The sequence below is a fragment of the Sturnus vulgaris genome, chromosome 2 (genome assembly GCF_052056855.1).
Source record: "Sturnus vulgaris isolate bStuVul1 chromosome 2, bStuVul1.hap1, whole genome shotgun sequence".
In the NCBI taxonomy this organism is placed as follows: Eukaryota; Metazoa; Chordata; class Aves; order Passeriformes; family Sturnidae; genus Sturnus; species Sturnus vulgaris.
In genome coordinates this window covers 41229177-41245574 of record NC_142244.1, presented here as the reverse complement: position 1 = coordinate 41245574, position 16398 = coordinate 41229177, and the positions used below count along the sequence as shown (strand labels likewise).

General features: G+C 41.3%; 1 protein-coding gene across 3 annotated transcripts in view; it reads left to right on the top strand.

The window, feature by feature from the left end:
* Positions 1 to 14599, top strand: part of SMCO4 (single-pass membrane protein with coiled-coil domains 4) — a 28474-nt gene extending 13875 nt beyond the window's left edge. For all 3 annotated transcript variants that reach the window (XM_088159377.1, XM_014877546.2, XM_088159378.1), the window contains exon 2: positions 13522 to 14599. In XM_088159377.1, the coding sequence (XP_088015503.1) occupies positions 13649 to 13828 (180 nt within the window). In that variant the 5' untranslated portion in view covers positions 13522 to 13648 and the 3' untranslated portion in view covers positions 13829 to 14599. The remainder of the gene's footprint in view (positions 1 to 13521) is intronic.
* The last annotated feature ends 1799 nt before the right edge of the window (positions 14600 to 16398 follow it).

The window sequence follows — 16398 nt, the reverse complement described above, 5'->3', positions numbered from 1 at the left end:
AAGAGGTGTGTTTTTAATGGCAATGCTTAAAATCCTACTTTACAAAGCCCATGTTGTATACTGCAGGGAATGAGAGTCACTTTTGAGATTAAATTGTCTGCAGGGTATCCTGTGAAGTCTTCCATGAGGTCTCCTGACTGGTTATGGAGGAGGCTGCTCCATCACACCTAAATATCTAGGCAGGAGATGGATGAGAAGTACAAACCTCAGCTGTCAGCCACTAAAAGCAAAGATACACAGTGCACGGGTGAGACCCATCACTGATGTCTGTATCCTCTGATGGATGGACTCTTCCATCCACTTCTTTCAGTCTTTATTTTACTTCCATGCAGCTTTTCTTCTGTATGCTGGTTTGTCTTTGTTTTCATTTAGTTTCTTTTTTTTCTGCACACTAAGGGGCCTCTCCTGCACTTTCTATCTGGGCTTCATTATCTTGCTCACCTACTTGCAGTGCATCTTAATTTTTTTCTTCCTTTCCCCCCACTGAATTAAACTTCCTATGTGTCATCTTGTCATATGAAATAACAGCAAGAGAGGTCAGTGTTGCTGTTGTAGATACCAGGATGTCCACAGCCCAGGGTGCAGCCATTAATATTCTGTCTGTAAGCTGTGGAAGACAGGCTCTGAGGAGGTGCCTAAGGACATGATTCCTCAGCCCCTCTTGAAAGGTCAGATGTAGGACTTAACTTCTCTACTGTGTAGCCTTAGCTGTCATTTTGTTGTTTGTAAGCACTTGGATAAGATTAAAAACTAATATATCTCTCTTTTGAGAGAAGGTCAAATTATACGTGATTCAAACCCTACATGTATTGGATCATGGCAGGAACCTTTAAACACCCCTTCTCTGCACATGCACAGCTCCCAAAACCATCCATGAGCCCCCGTGCTGACTTGACTTCCACTGTTGGGAGCAACTTGGTTTGGTTGTTGAGTGCCTGCTGTTGAATTGACAAGAGAGATCTACTGAATACTCCAGTAAAATCATAGATATATAAAATACACAAATGTGGCTGGTTAAACAAGGAAGCAAAATGAGTTGTATTTTTAAGAGCTGGTCAGCAGTATCTTAATAAAAACAGGGAGGTGGGGAGAACTAGCAGTACCACAGTACAAACAAAAAAAAACCCCAAACAAAGGAATGAAGGAAAAAAAAACAAACCCCAAACCTAAAAAAAAAGCAACACTCCAAAGAGAAAAAAACCCACAACCATTCCACCCAGCAGCTTGGAGCAATATTTCTTGAAATTGCTTTAAAATATGAAACCATTAAGATTAATCTGACTCAGTCTATGCAGAGTAAGATAGATAGATATGTGCTTAGATCTCAGCAGCAGCAAGTGCTTGCAGTATTATAAATAGAAAGCAAAAGTTGAGGTGCTTATTAAATTTGCCTTTATGATGCTTTGAAGAATTGCCCTAGAACAGAAAAGAAAAATTACCAGAGGCTCTGGATTAGAAGGATGACTTAAGTAGCTGTGCTGCCAAAGGAAACAGAACATAAACTAGAATAAGTGATAGACTTGTTCAGAAAAGGTTATCTAACAGTGATTTGTCTCTAACATGGAGATGTTGGCCAAGAGCTTTGGAGAGATGTGATTGAACACAGGAGGGCTTAATTTTTTTCATCAGTTTTAATATGGTATTGAGTTTTAATATATTTTCCAGGAGATTGCCCTGTAATCCTTTCTAGCGCTTACATTTCTCAGGTTTTTTGTTATTTCCCTCTTCCTCTTCCCCCAGCTGACAAGACCTCATTCTGCAGGAAACATTTGTGTTTGTGAAATGGAATCATTCAGAATTTTTGCAGCCTTTTTGGATAAGGCCATGGTGAGGATCCTGTTTCTTATTCAGAACTTTCTAATGTTCTTGAAACACTGTAGGGCCTCCACAGAGAAGTAGCTGAGCATAGCAGCTAAGGAATCATCAAGTAAACCAGATCAGAGCAACAGGTTCAACTGGCAGACTAATAAAAATAGATCAAAATCTGCAATGGTTTTTTCTTTAACGAGATACTCAAATTGATTTAATTTGGCAGGGAGGATACGAGGAAATCTTAGCATGGGAAAATAAGTGTGTTGGGGAGGAGTGAATTGCTCTGTGCAAGATCTGCTATCCTACTTTTAATAACAAAGCACAGGCACCCTTTATGGTGGAGAGAAGGTCTGCAGTGGCACAGTGTAGCTGCTGCACCCTTCTCCTTGGCTCACTGAATTGGAAGTTGCCTGGTACAGAAACAACAAGGGCATCTAGGTTGGAAATGGTGGTAACGTGCATATGCAGAACGAGGCATTATCACTGAGTGAAGGGGTAAAGGGAACGAGTGTAGACAACTGGACTTGTGGCACCCATACCCAGATGGATGGGTATGCATGCATGGATTGTAAGCATTAGTTTACACAAAGGGCTGGTATGCCATACTAGACATTCAGTGTATTTTACCTATCATTAGGACATCAGTTGCAACCACGTCCTTAAGAGTATCAGGAAAAGGACAACTCAGGCAGTGCACGAGCATGGCTATCCTTGGAAAAATACAGCAGGGAGCGAAGCTTAGACTTCCACTAAACTTACTGGGGTTAATGCAATATCCTGTATCACTGGTGACTCTGTGAGAGCTATGAATGTAGCAGATTGCTTTAAAAACAACCTGAGTGGAAAAGGAGGCTGTACAGGACTAGATGAGAGGGGTGAATGGTATTGGTGTTGCATAGGGGGAGGTGATGTTTCGTTCTTGGTAAGTGCTTTAAAAGGAGGTCACTCGTACTGTACTGTGTTGAACTGTGGTACAGATCAATGATTGGTTGCTGAATGTTGTAGAGGAACTTCTGAGACATCCTCCTCTGACTACCTGGGCTTGCTCAGGACTCTGTTACACATATGGCTCCACAGCATTTGGTTTTGCTTTCAAGTTTTTGAGCTGAGGGAAAGTCTTGGCAGTAGAACTGTAAATAGGAATATATAAATAGATGGTGCAAGAGCCAGTGTTGCAGAGCTGATGAGGCAAAACAGGTTTGTGTTTATAGGGTGGCTTTGCTGAGCAATTCCCTTTGGTTAGACTGTGCAAAACCTTCTCCTGTTTGTAATTTTATTAAGTCTTAATTAAACTTTCTGCATTTAAATTAGTTTACATTAATGTCACACTGTCTTATTATGTGTATATTGACAGACACTAACAGGGATTTGATCAGCTTAATCCAGCTGTATGTAATTATGTGCCTTCTCCTTAAATAATTGCAAAGAGTCTATCAATCATGGCAGGAAAAGCCAACTGCTTTATTATAATGTGGAATTGTTTAGTGAAATGTAATAAGACTTCAGATTTAAGCTGGGGAGTAAACAGAATGAGATTTTACTGAGACCAGTAGTAGGAAGAAAAACTTCCCCACCCATCCTGTGTTGCAAGTCTCAGTTCTTATCTTCCCTCCCCCCACCCCCCCTTAAAAAAAAAGGTGTCCTGATTGCATTGTTTTCACACTGAAGTTGAGAACATTTATGTAACTGAAAGGAATTTGGGAAAGGTATCGATTTCTGGCCGCTGGAGGAAGAGCTCTAGCCTAAACCTGTAATGCTCTTCCAGTGTAAGGTGGAGCCTTTTATTTCATTCATTGATAACTTGATTATCCAGATCAAATGAGACTGTGTAGAAAGTAGCAGAGGTGGGAATGAAATCTGCCAAATGGAGCACTGCATAAGCTCTAAAACAAAGCTTGGAAAGTGAGTAAGTAGGGGAGTAACAGGTACCCACTTCATCGATTGTATTTGGGTCGATTTCTGTGTGATTTAGTTACTCTCCAATGTCATGCAGTCCTTCCCTGGCACATGTAAAAGCAGGGAGAGGCAGGCATGTTGCCAGCAGTCTTTCCTCAGCCTCCTACTGGAAAACTATTTGTGCCAAGAAAAGCTTGAAAAACCAGAACTTCAGACAAGCCCCAAAGGGGGTGAGTTTGAGATCTGAACCCCTCATTCAGTATGTTCTGAGATGGCATCTGGCTTGCTTTAAATCTGTGAATACCTCTAATACTGTATAGAATAAAATGGTAAGTGCTGTTGTCAGTGCAGTGCTGTCCATTTTCCCCTGTGGGACTGTCAAGGGGATTTCAGGAGCCCAAATGCACATCCATCTCGCTTATTCCTGTGGCAGATAGTTCTGTATGTTCGAGCTAGAAGAGCGAGATTTCCCTTTGTGCCTTCTGAAGAAACAAACTGTTTCACAAATAGTTTTGATCCACCATACACAGATTGTCTTGTGGTCAGGAAGTACACGTTTCTGGATGTTCTAGATTTGTGCTATCTTGGACTGTTCTTCCAGCTTTTCTCTTCTGTCACTCACTGCATCCTTCCCCTCTCCAGTGCACACACAGGTGTACACACGCACCCCTGCCGCCCAGGCTCAGCTCTTGCCTGTGTGGTTTGTGTGGTTTTAGATTTAACATTCCATCATTGCTTGCTGTGGGCAAGGATTTTCTGCCTGCCAGTCTTTAGCCTGCACTGAAAATTCAGTGCCAAAGTTCTAAAGACAGTAGAATTGTAATGAAAAACAGCGACAGTCCCTCAACTCTCCAGTTTGCATTACAAAACTGTAACATCAGGCTTCGGACTTGCTGGCGTTGTGCCTGGCACATGCCTCGGGCATCTGTCTCGAAGACATTTATGGTGATGCTGTCTCACCGAGGGACTGTGTTGGGAATGCCTTCGTTTGAGCAGGGGAAGCAACAATCAGACCTCATGTGTTTCCTATCCAGGTTGTCATCATTTCAGAACACGAGCGCTGCTACCCTCTGGTGACAGTTCAGCTTAAGGTGTGAGCAGTGACACTCGAGACCTGGGTGGGCTGATGCAGCTGGACTGGAATCAGAAACACTGTTTTTACAGCAGATTCCTGTTGCTGCCCCTTCTGGCAGATGCCAAAGGTTGATCTGGGAAAGCAGCACTTAAATTTTGAGAAGCTCTGACACCATTGACTAGTTTGTTATTTATTTAGTGTAGCTGTTTAGAAACTGGGTGAATGTCTGTAAATACACTGGAAAGATAAATGTTTTGTATCCAAAGGAGTCTTGTCAGGAACAGCTGAGAAAATTACCTTTTATGAAAACAGCTGAGCAAACACATAATACCAAGTCATATGCTAGATGTTGTGGTTTACTGCATTTATATACAAGATCATCTGTAGCTGTAGAGATGCAGAGTGGCAAGCTCTTCTTTTACAGCCTCCCCTAGGATTTTAATTCATGCAGTGGCAGAAATCACATGTTTATTTTTCTTGTGTTTTCAGTGAACATTAGTTGTATTTCTTCATTGGACTGCCTGTTGGAAAAGAAAGTTGTCTTGATTTTGGTTCTCTACCAGGAAAAATACAGGTTATTTATCCACCTGTGCATGGAGCAAAACAACTTGCCTTTTTATTTACTTTGTTTTAATTGCATTCTGCTCAGTTTCTTTGCTGCATTCAGGGCAGATAGGATAGCACTGCAGGTCGCCTGGCCTCTCTTTATCAATGCCTCCCCAAATGCAGAGATCTGCAGCTCTTTGTTTCTGATGGAGATTGCTTGCTATACCCAAGTCCTTAGAATTGTGAGAATCATATGGAAATAGCTTTCTGCTTTGGTGGCCTTGTTCTCTCTGACTTTCTGGCAGCATTCAGTGATGGCTTTCATTTTCCAAATGCTGTGAGTAGTTTGGAGACTCTCAAAGCTGCATTTACAGTAAATGTGATGTTGCAGTAATGATGGGTCAATTTAGCTTTAGAAAAAAAGTCACCACCTCTCACTAAAAAATGATGTTAAACTGACTTCAAACAGAATCTTAATAGTTCCATATTGCTATGTGTATAATTAAAAGCTTTCACCCTTGAAAACAGGGTTCTTTTTATTTGCTAATTGCAATTCCTTGCTACAGTCAAATAGACTGAGGTAAATTTTTATGATATTAAGAATTGGCTTCATGCTGTAATGTGAAAATCCATTTTTCACAGAGCAAAATTTTTTCTCTTAATGCTTTTCTTCATTTTTAGCAGACTGAAATCATGACAGTGTCACTGAAAGGGAAGATCTCAAATTTAGCATTGCAAGCATTATCTTCAGGTATGCATCAATTCTGCTGTGCAGCTTCAGTTTAAAAGGAATTGGTGACCAGATGCATTTTGGTCATGGAGAAGGAAAGTTATTTTTTTGGCTGTTGCTGCAGTCATTGCTCATTTTGTTAGGGGATGGCTCATACAAATTAAAAATCAGGAGTTTTTTTAAAGCAATTAATAAGTTCCCCTCTTTAGTGGTTGCACAGAACTCTATTCCAGTACCGTAAAAAGCTCTCCTGTAGCTGGAATATTCACTTTGTCATGGAGCTGCTTTTGTGTTGCTCAGAGTGGGTTGTCTGGGGAGGTTTGGGAGAGGAATGGAGGATGTGACTAGGATTTAAGTGTTTTGCTAATCCTGGGCCTGGAAGGCCCAGTCTTTTTAGGGTTCAGAACTCATAGTCAAATTGGCAAATCTTTGCTCTTTCACTCACACAAGTGATTACATAGAACCAGTAAAATAATGATTTTTAAAAAAAATATAGTTTTACATTTAGGGTTAAGAATGAAGTGTAATAATTGTGCTTGCATGTGATGGAAATATTGCGGGACATTTACTACTGCAGTTGCCTAAAAGCTATTAAATCAAGCTTTTTGCCTTTTTTTCTCCCCATAAGGCTTCCTGCATAGAGCCAGGCTTGCAAGGTGCTGGGTGCCTAATGGGTCTGATACAAACACAGGAGCAGGTTTAGCTTTTGTCTCTGTGTGGGAGATGGATGCAAACTGGTCCAAGTGCTGCTGTAAGTTCAGCCCGGGTAATAGCCACACAAAGTGATGAACATGTTCTCCAGAGAAGATGTAAGGGTTGTTCTTTTTACCTATCTGTCAGAACTAAAATGTGAGGTAAAATAGAGTTGGACCTCGGTGGATGGAAAGGCTGTGTACAGAACTGTACTCTCTGGAGACCTCATCTAGAGCTCTATGCAAGCATATATTCCTGCTTGTACATGTTTTCCAAACTCCCACTGAAATACTTCTCAAAATTCCCTTCTGGCTGCATGTCTAATCTAGCCAAAACACCTTAGAAATTGGTGACCTTGATGATGCGATTCCTGCAATGGTCAAACCTTAGAATTTCAGGAAGGAAAATCCCCCATCCAAAATGTGTCACCTCAAGGTAAAATCAGTTATGAAGTAATGATAAAAAAAATAAATCTGTATTCCATGGAGAAGAGGTCTGGAGAAGAGAAGGCTCACGGTTGACCTTATCACTCTCTACAATTACCTGAAAAGAGATTGTAGACAAGTGAGGGTTGGTCTCTTCTCCTAGACAACCAGTGACAGGACAAGAGGACACAGTGTTAAGCTGCACCAGGAGAGGTTCATGTTGGACAGTAGGAAGAATTTCTTCACAGAAAGGGTGATTAGACGATAGAATGGGCTGCCCAGGGAGGTGGAGTCACAGTTCCTGGAAGTGTTTAAGATAAGACTGGATGTGGCACTTAGTGCTATGGTCTATTTGACATGGTGATGTCTGGTCACAGCTTGGGCTTGATCTCAGAGTCCTTTCCAATCTAGTTGATTGTGTAATTCTGTGATTCTGTGGGGTAGCCTAAAAGAAGACTTGTCCTTTATTAAAATAGTACCCATGGTTTGTGTAACAGTTTTACATGCATTTCAGTCATTTATTAAAAAAACCCAAAACATTTGCCTGGTTTCAAAGCTAGGAAATAAAGTGTCTTGGTTGCTTAGACCCCACTTTTATTAAGGATGGAAATAAGAATGATATTGTTTCAGCTAACTTGTGGCTTCTGGGCTCCCCATGCTGGCTGGGGCAGCACATCAGGGTTCCTTCTGCTCTGTCAGGAGCTGCAGTCTCCCTGCAGTGGTCATTGCCTCGGCTGCAGGGAGCTGTTCCGTGAGGTAAGGGGGTTTAAAGCTTTGTGTGTAGGAAGCCCTTCACTGCTGCTCTGGCTGCACACAGCCCGTGTGTCTGTTCTGCTGGGACTGTGCAAGGAGAGGACGCTCTGCCATAGCCTGGGGCTATGGCAGCACTCAAGGAACAGTCCTTGCTGGTGGGAAGGATGGTCTTTGTCATGAGGATGGGGAGTGCTCTTGTTTTAATGACCAGACGGTGCCAGCAGCGGTTCCCTGCTGACCAGGTTGCCCCTTGCCCTTTGGGTTCCCTACCTCCTCCTCTTTGCAGCTCTTGGGCCCAGTGGTTCTTCCACCCTCCATGCAGCAACTCTGGCTGCATGACCCTGAAGTAATCAGTCCAGCAGCAAAAATAAGTAACAAGCTGGTAAGTTTGTTGGTTTGGGTTCTTCTCAACTCTGATGCTAGTGTGTCTTGGTGATTGAGAACTAGTGGTTTTGGGTTTTTTTAATGCTCAAATAATCTGAAGAGTATTGTCTGCTTAGATGTTTTGTGTACTTTTTTCCAGCTGCTGGCAGGCAGTCTGAATAATGTGTGTCTGCATTGTCTGCTGGTTTGTTGTTTGATTTTATTTTAAATGTCTCAGTAACATCCATACGCCTAAGGGAAAATTTAAATTATAAAAATTTATTCCTGTCAGATTGTTTGTTTGAATTTCAAGTTGTTTTGCTGTTCCAGGAATGTTGCAGTGTCAGTAGCAGGATCATGAAGCCAGGTTGAGCCAAATTGGCTTGCATACATTTGTAATTTTAGATTTGGAGAAAAATTAGTCAGTTTAACATGGTTAATACATTCATGCTGTAAGGTTAGTGATAGTAGGTTCTTCAGAAATCGAGACATGCAATTACCTTAGTGCAGATAAACAAAATCTTTTGTGCATGTGTTGCATGTGGACGGATATGCAAATTTGCAATATTCTATGAACACTGGTGTAGCTTGAGTCAAGGCTGCCATTCAAAACTTGCAGGAATAGCCTTGCGTGGTGTGAGGAGCTTTTAACTGCAGATTACTGAAGGTTAGGGTTAATTTTACTAAAAAAACGAGATGGCAGACTGGCACAGATGTGGTTGGAAGATTTTTTATATATTTTGAAGGATATCAGTCCCTACAGGTTCCACTGCAGTCTTCTGGTATAAAATAATCCTGCTTAGCCACAGTTGGCTTGGTCTAAGATGCTGGCAAATACTTCAGCGTTAGTATGAGTGACTTCACTCTCTACGTCCACCAATTCATGTTTTTAGGTTTTGATGTTAGTTCTGCAGAAACGGTTCAGAGCAGCTTAACCCAGAACACAGAACGAAGAACACTTTTGTATATAAAAAGCAATGCTTGTGATAGGCAAAGAGGAATGTAATTGCTCTAGTAGGCAACCCAGAATACTAAATTAGTGAATTTGTGTTATGTTGAAGAACAATGTCTTTAGGTTTCTCCTCAGTAGCCTGATATTTTTTACTGTTTTTTTCTCCTCCTGGAAACCTTAGCCCTTCAATATCAAGCTGGTGTAGGCTTTGTGAGATGGGTGTTTCAAACAGCTTTACTAAGTCAACACTCATTTTCTTGACTTGGCCATCAAGATTGTTTCTTGCTAGCCATCAGGTTTCTGCTTTTGGGTGAAACTTTGCTATAGTGAACTTAAAAATAACCTCATCACCCCATGCAATTTTATTATCGAATTTTAAATTTCAAAATTGATAAAAGTGAGGTGACATTACCATGTATGGCTAGTGCCAGGCTGCACTAGCATTGTGGACTACAGGTATGCAACTTTTGCTAGAGTGTTAATCCCTTCAGTTAGTGTTCTACTTGTGTCCCAGTTGAGAGAGTTGCTGGCTTTCCAGTTAAGGCAGTAGTTGAACCATTTTGGTGATTGCTTTCCCCCTTGGCAGATGTTTGGGCCAGTTGAGCAGTTAATACCCATGGGAAGTAGCCTTAGGAGCATGGGATGTGTGCAGCATGAGGCAGTGACTGGCATGGAAAGGAGACTCAGCTTCTGTCTGAGGAGGAAAGGCGAGCTTCCAGTTCTTCTGCAGCTGGTCCAAGGTTCGAGTTTGCACAAGACTGAAGTACCTGTGGGACATCACTTTCTCACTGACCTTTTAATAGTGGCTTGCTCTGAGATGTTTTAAATTACCAGTGCTAATGAGACTGTTAATTACACCCATCCCAATGCTGTATTACTTCCTTCCTCTCTTCACTGGCATTCAGCCTTCCCAGAGCATAGGCAGGGTGGTTGCTGGCTGAGGGAGTATGTAGCTCAGTAATGTCAGATAATTTGTTCTCATGGACTGTGCACGCCACAGGGAACAAGACCCTAATGTTGTAATCCTGCCCCTGTCACTGCGTTGATGTGCTTTATGGATCTGTTTCTTTCTTCCCATAATTTTTAGTAGTCAGTGAAGTCCATGGGGGCTGGTAAGAGGCTTGGCAGTGTAAAGCACTCTGAATGTGCTTGTACAGCATGGGCTGTAGAGTTTCCTTGTATCCAGCTGAGCATGGGTTTTTCAGGGCTGTTTCATTCCAGGATGAACATAGCAGAATCTACAACATCCTGGACTTTTCCTGTGAAAAAGTGTTGTTTCTTTCTTGCAGCAACTGTCCAATCCTGGCAATCATGGCTGGGCACCTGGTGGCAGCAGGACCCTGGCAGCAACTTGCAGAGATTCACCACTTCCATTTTATGGTTCAGCTAAGATGAATCCTATGGTTCATTTCTCTGAAAACTCTGGGTCAGTTTCTGTGCTAGTCCATCTCTGCCAGTAGCAAAGCCAAGTAACGCAGTCTACTGGAAATGTATTTGGAGATTGATGCCAGATTCCCAAACTGGAGAGTGTTAGCTTGCAATTCAAGTGGTGCTGACGTTTGCGGGAAGGCTTTTTGTTCTAAGCTGTCAGATGTTAGCCAGTGTATGTAATTAACTTGGTATAATTCTGCTTCAGAATGAAATATTCATTCAAAAGAGACTTAAAAAAACCATCCTGATGTTTTTAATGTCTGGGTAGTAAGTGATGCTGCAGAGACCAAGGCATACATTTATTGTTAGAGAGATTGGTTTCATGGCAACTCCTCTTTGTTACTGTGGTACACAGAAAGTCCCAGAGGCTTTTACTGTCCATCACTTCTTAGGTCTTGTGGGTAATCCAGGTACAAAATCCACAGATGTACATTAACAGTGGAAACAGAAAATAATACACAATACAGCCTGAAATGCTCTGGTTGGCTAATTATCCCAAAGGACAAATGTAAAACTTTATTTTGCATAGTAGTTTTTCTAGAGTTTGGTAATAAATCTTGTGAGCAGAGCAGGAAAGGGAATGGAAACGGAAGGGGTAAAAAATTTGTTTTGCCCCAGAGGAAATTCAGAAGTTAGTTAGAGAAGTGATAAACAGCACAACCAAAACAGAAACCCATGGTGTGCAGGTGGTGTAATACCAAAAGCTCTGCCCTGAGTCAGGGAGAGTTGAGGATTTGCTGAGAAGAAAGTTATGGAAGTTTAGAAATCACAAAGCCCATTTGATTAAAAGATGGGAACAGGGTGTTGTGTTTAGTTGCTCAATTGCTCCATCCAATTCTTATTTACCTCCCCATCACAAAGTTCATTGACCACTTCTGGTTTCTAAATCTGTTACATATTTTGATTCTAATGCTGTACCATGCAGAAGGAATTGATTATTTTTAAGATTTGTATTTTATTGTTTCCTCTTTTGAAAAATATCCTAGGCACCAAAATTCCCCTTTTGTGCTTTATCAAAACCAAAATGAAGGGTTTGCCTCAGAGTGCAAGCTGAATTTGCTAAGTTTATGATCAGAAAACAACTTCCTGAAAGATGTATAGGCAGGGGATACAGAATTGATGAATCCAGCTGAACACTGAGATCTTGTCATGCTTGAGCCTTTTTTTTTGTTGGGAGTGGAGTTTTTATTGTTGCTTTGGTTTTATTTGTTTAGATTGCATCCAGGATGGACCATATAAAAAAGTCACAAGTATTGATTCTTTGCCTTGTTGCTGGTTTTCTAGTACCACAGGTTTGCTATGACAGACAGTTCAAGTTAAGCAGAGTTATTCTATATTGTACCTTAAATGATGCAAAGTAATTGCCTGGATGACGTTCACAGCAGGCAGGTTGTTACTTGTGAGAAAGGATGAAAAGTCCTTTGCAGCTTTTCAACCTCTAGGTGAGGATTCTTGTTTTGTCTGTGAGTGTTTTTAGTTCCATTTTGCTTTTGTGATCAGGCTGATGAATGAGATTGAGTGGTAACACCAAAAGAAAGTATCTCACTCCGAGTGAAACCTCTTCTTGCTTTTCAAAAAAGTAGTCATAAGACAACTTGTAGCATTAACCAGAGATGACACATGAAGAGAAAATCATGTCTGGGGTGAAATTAGCTTTGCACCTTTGCTTGTTGACATATGCTCCTCACCTACAGCAGCACATTAAAATCATCTTTACATTTTGATATAAAGAAGAGGGAAAGAAAAGACGAAGTTGCAGTAACGCACTAATGTCTACATACATTTTATTCTGAGTATATTAGCATAATGGAAGAACTTGAGTTCATAATTTACTTCAATTCAACTTAGTATTTGATATCAGTAATTATTACCCTTCCTATCTCTGTTTGTTTACATGTGGCCTGTGTCCAGCTGTTGTGCCATGGCAGCACTGGAGGATGTGGTGGAGAAGAATATAACTAATTGTTGGCATCCACCCTCGCTGTGCAGTCAGGGAATTGCACAGCTCCAGGCAGCTCAGGGGCAAAAAAACTTTGGGTATGGAAATACTAAGCCCCTACTAACTGTCATTTCAGAGAGGCTTTCATACCGTGCTGTGTTTTTGTTGATCTCACTTTGTAGATACTTTTGTATTTAAAAATTGTCTAGGAGATGCTTTAGAACTACTACCTTCCACTTTATTGATGTCTGCTTGTGTTCACCAGTGGTTTGTTAGCAGACTCGTAATCACTTGGGCTTCTTTTCTATTGTCAATGACAGCTGCAGTAACAATGACAGCACTGAGTCATGTTATGATTTAGACTTAGTTGTGTGGCAGCAGAACCAGAAGTATTAAATTAAGGAGCTCTTTCTCCCCATTTCTCCCCGTTGGAATACCCTTTATGCCAATACATACCTGTTGTTGATGATAAATGCTTGTGGCAGGGTGTATGCTTGCCCCTCCTTGTTCTGCAGGTTTGTGGGAGCCACAGCCCCTGAGCAAGGAGCCTCCTGCTGTTTTAAAAAGGGGCAGCTGGAACCCTGTGTTGATGCAAGACTAATTCAGGTTATTTTCATGAAGTCTTTAGCTGCATTACTTTGTTTGTCTTGGAGAATAAAATGTATGGTGCCGGGCTTTGTTTCCGGCTTAACAGAGTACAAGTTCAGGGTTCTTGGACTGATACACACCATGATGAGCTGCTTTGGTTTTTATTGGGAAAGTGTTATGTGGATGAGCTGAATTCCATGATTCTGTTTCCTTGAAAGAGGCTGCACTGGATGATTTACCAAGTAGAGCTGCAGATGCTTTTAATGACTGGAATATGTGTAGTTCTTGCTCAAAAGAATTGTTTTCCTTCTTTTGCAGTTTCTTGTGCAGCCAACCACTCAACAGAATTCTTCAGCCTCTTGTTTCAAAAGACCTTGGACAATCTTCTGCTGTTCCACTCCCTTTGGTCCCACATTTCAGCAAAAAAAAAGATCCAAAGGGGAGGATGAGGCAGCTTAGAGGAAAACCCAAAAAAGAGACCTCCAAAGACAAAAAGGAGAGAAAACAGGCAATGCAAGAGGCACGGCAACAGATCACCACCGTGGTGCTTCCCACACTGGCTGTCGTAGTACTGCTGATTGTCGTTTTTGTTTATGTAGCGACTCGTCCAAATACAACTGAATGATGCAGCTTTTCAGACTCTCTAGCTTTGGGATATTAATTTTACCAAGAGCCAAAAGGAACTCTCTGCCACTCTTTTAGTACTTTGCAAAGAATCTTGCTGGTATTTTCAGTCTTTCTCTTGGCTAGGGTCCCATGGATTCTCTTTAGGAATGTAACATAAAACGTATTAGTGAATGTGCCAGTACGTTTTATGGCCCAGTTATGTGCCTTTCAGACTTTTAAAAATGGTGTTTTTCTTAAAGCTGTTTGAAGCTCTATATTGTAAAAGGAAATCGTGTTCTGCTATAAATTTGTAAAAAATCAGCTTTCAGCTTTTATCACTGTTACAGATAATGTTGCTCCCATGAGCTCTTGTATGTCTATTTCAGAACTTCCAAAGAAGTACATTTCTTCTTTGTACTTAATGTCATATGAAGTGCTTTGATTCAGAAAGGATATATTTATTTTTTGAATAAAAGAAGTCTTACTTGGAATCTTCAAATTATTTTGAAAAAAAAAGTGACATTGTGAAAGCCTACATTGTGTAATAATTTTTTCATCAACCACTATATAGTTCACTCAAAAAGTATTTCTTTTTGGTGCGAGATACCAACATGCAAAGTGAATACTTCAGGATCTGCTGGATGGAATTTTACAGAATTTGGACAGGGAGATTCTGCCAGGTTATGGTGAAGTAACTAATAACAAACTTCATAAACACAGATAGTTGCTTATCTGAATGTTCAATATTTGAAACTGTGTAAGTGGCAATAAAAAGGTGGTTTTGCATATAGCTCTTGATTATTTCTTTTATTAAAACGGGAAAAGTAATAGTGTAACTTTGATCTCTGATCTGTTTGCTGAAGTGAGCTGCTGTCCTGTGGCATGCCCCCATCTCCTGATTGGAAGGAAGCTGTGAGCACAGCTTGGGCAGTTTAATGCTAGGAAATTAAGCTACAGCTTCTCATCAAAATGCTTCAATGACCCTGTATTCTACTACAGCCCTTTCTCATCCAAGTATTTTAAGGCACTCAATAGGCATTAACCTTCAGAACATTTTGGGGAAGGAGATTGAAAACTCTTCACTGCTGCTTAAATGCAGGCCGAGCAAGGAAGAACATGATGCTATGGTGCACTGGTGCATGGCAGGAAATATTTGTGCTGAAAATTAGACCCCTTGAGTCTTTCCCTCATGTGTAGTCTTTTGGCTTGGATGTAATCCCGGTGAAGTCAGTGGGACTCTTCACTGAGGTGCCAATGAAAGAGGGGGCTGTGCTGCATCACCCCCGTGTACTGCTCCTGTGCACAATGCTGCTGCCAGCCAAAGCTGCTTTACAAAAAAAAACCCAAAACACTCAGGTGGGCAAATGCAGGTCCTTGCAGTGTACTTTGCCCTAAGGCCCATGTTCCCACAGCAGGGTGAGCCTATGGCTGGCTATAAACCAGCTGCACTGGGAATGATGTTGATACCTGATTGTGCAAAGGTGGCCACGGCTCCTGATGCAGTGCTAGTGCTGTCGAGAGTGTCTAGAATAAAAATGGCCCTGAAGACCGAGATGCTTTTGAAATACAAACTTCACTAAAGAAAGAGTTTGGATGAGCTGTGAGGTTGCTCCCCCCTGCAGCGTGCATCATAGTTGGGATATCTGCACAGCGAACTGCACAGACAGCATGGCCAGCGTGGTCTGACTGCAAGAGCGTTTACGCACTGAGTGACCAGCGGGAAGTCTGCTGGCAAACCCCTGTGCTCAGCGAGCCGTGTGCTGACACTGGAATTATCTGTGCTTTGCACTGACAACCGCTTCCTTCAGCTGGGGAGCTCTGAAATGATGAATCTGTAAAGGTAATTGCTTAGTCTGTCATCTCCCAGCTGTTTCTGTTCTCCCCCGCACCAAATCCTTGTCCTATTTTTATGGTATCCTCAGTCAGGGATGGCTGCAGTGAAGCTCTCGTAGTTTGCACCTTTTTCGACTGAGCTGTTCAGCTTGAATAAAATTTGTGCCTGAGCAAGTGACCAAAAGTGTATGCAATTTAAATATGCATGTCCTGCAGGGTACTTGATGTCTTGGGTGTCTGGAATAGAAGTGCAGTTTCTGATAACCTCTTGCATAGATTCCTCATCATCCTTTTCCATAGATTCTTAACCAGGGTTTTTCTGATTCTTCTTATTCTGTAATACTTTGTGATGGCTCTAATGAAGTTCCTGTGACAGGGCTTTTTTATGAGCCCAGGCAATGATTTTATAATTCAGAGAGCCTTCCCTGAAATTTTTCAGAGTCCTTAGGTGGTTTTGCCCCACCTTCATTTTCTGCAAGAGTTCAGTCTGTGACACAAGAGCCATGAACTGATGAACTGGCTGATAACAACTAAATAGGTAAAAGGTCAGTTGGGTTAGATAACATTTATGATTAGTCCTCTAATGAGATGTTACATTTCTGCTGCTTTTTCTTACGCCCTTCCTTTATTTCTTGCCATCTGTAAATTCTTCGGGTCACAATAATCTTTTCAGAGACAAATGTCTATTAATAGAAACCTATAGCTAATTAGGCACATGTATTTCAATTATCTATAATATACAATTTTACTGAGTGC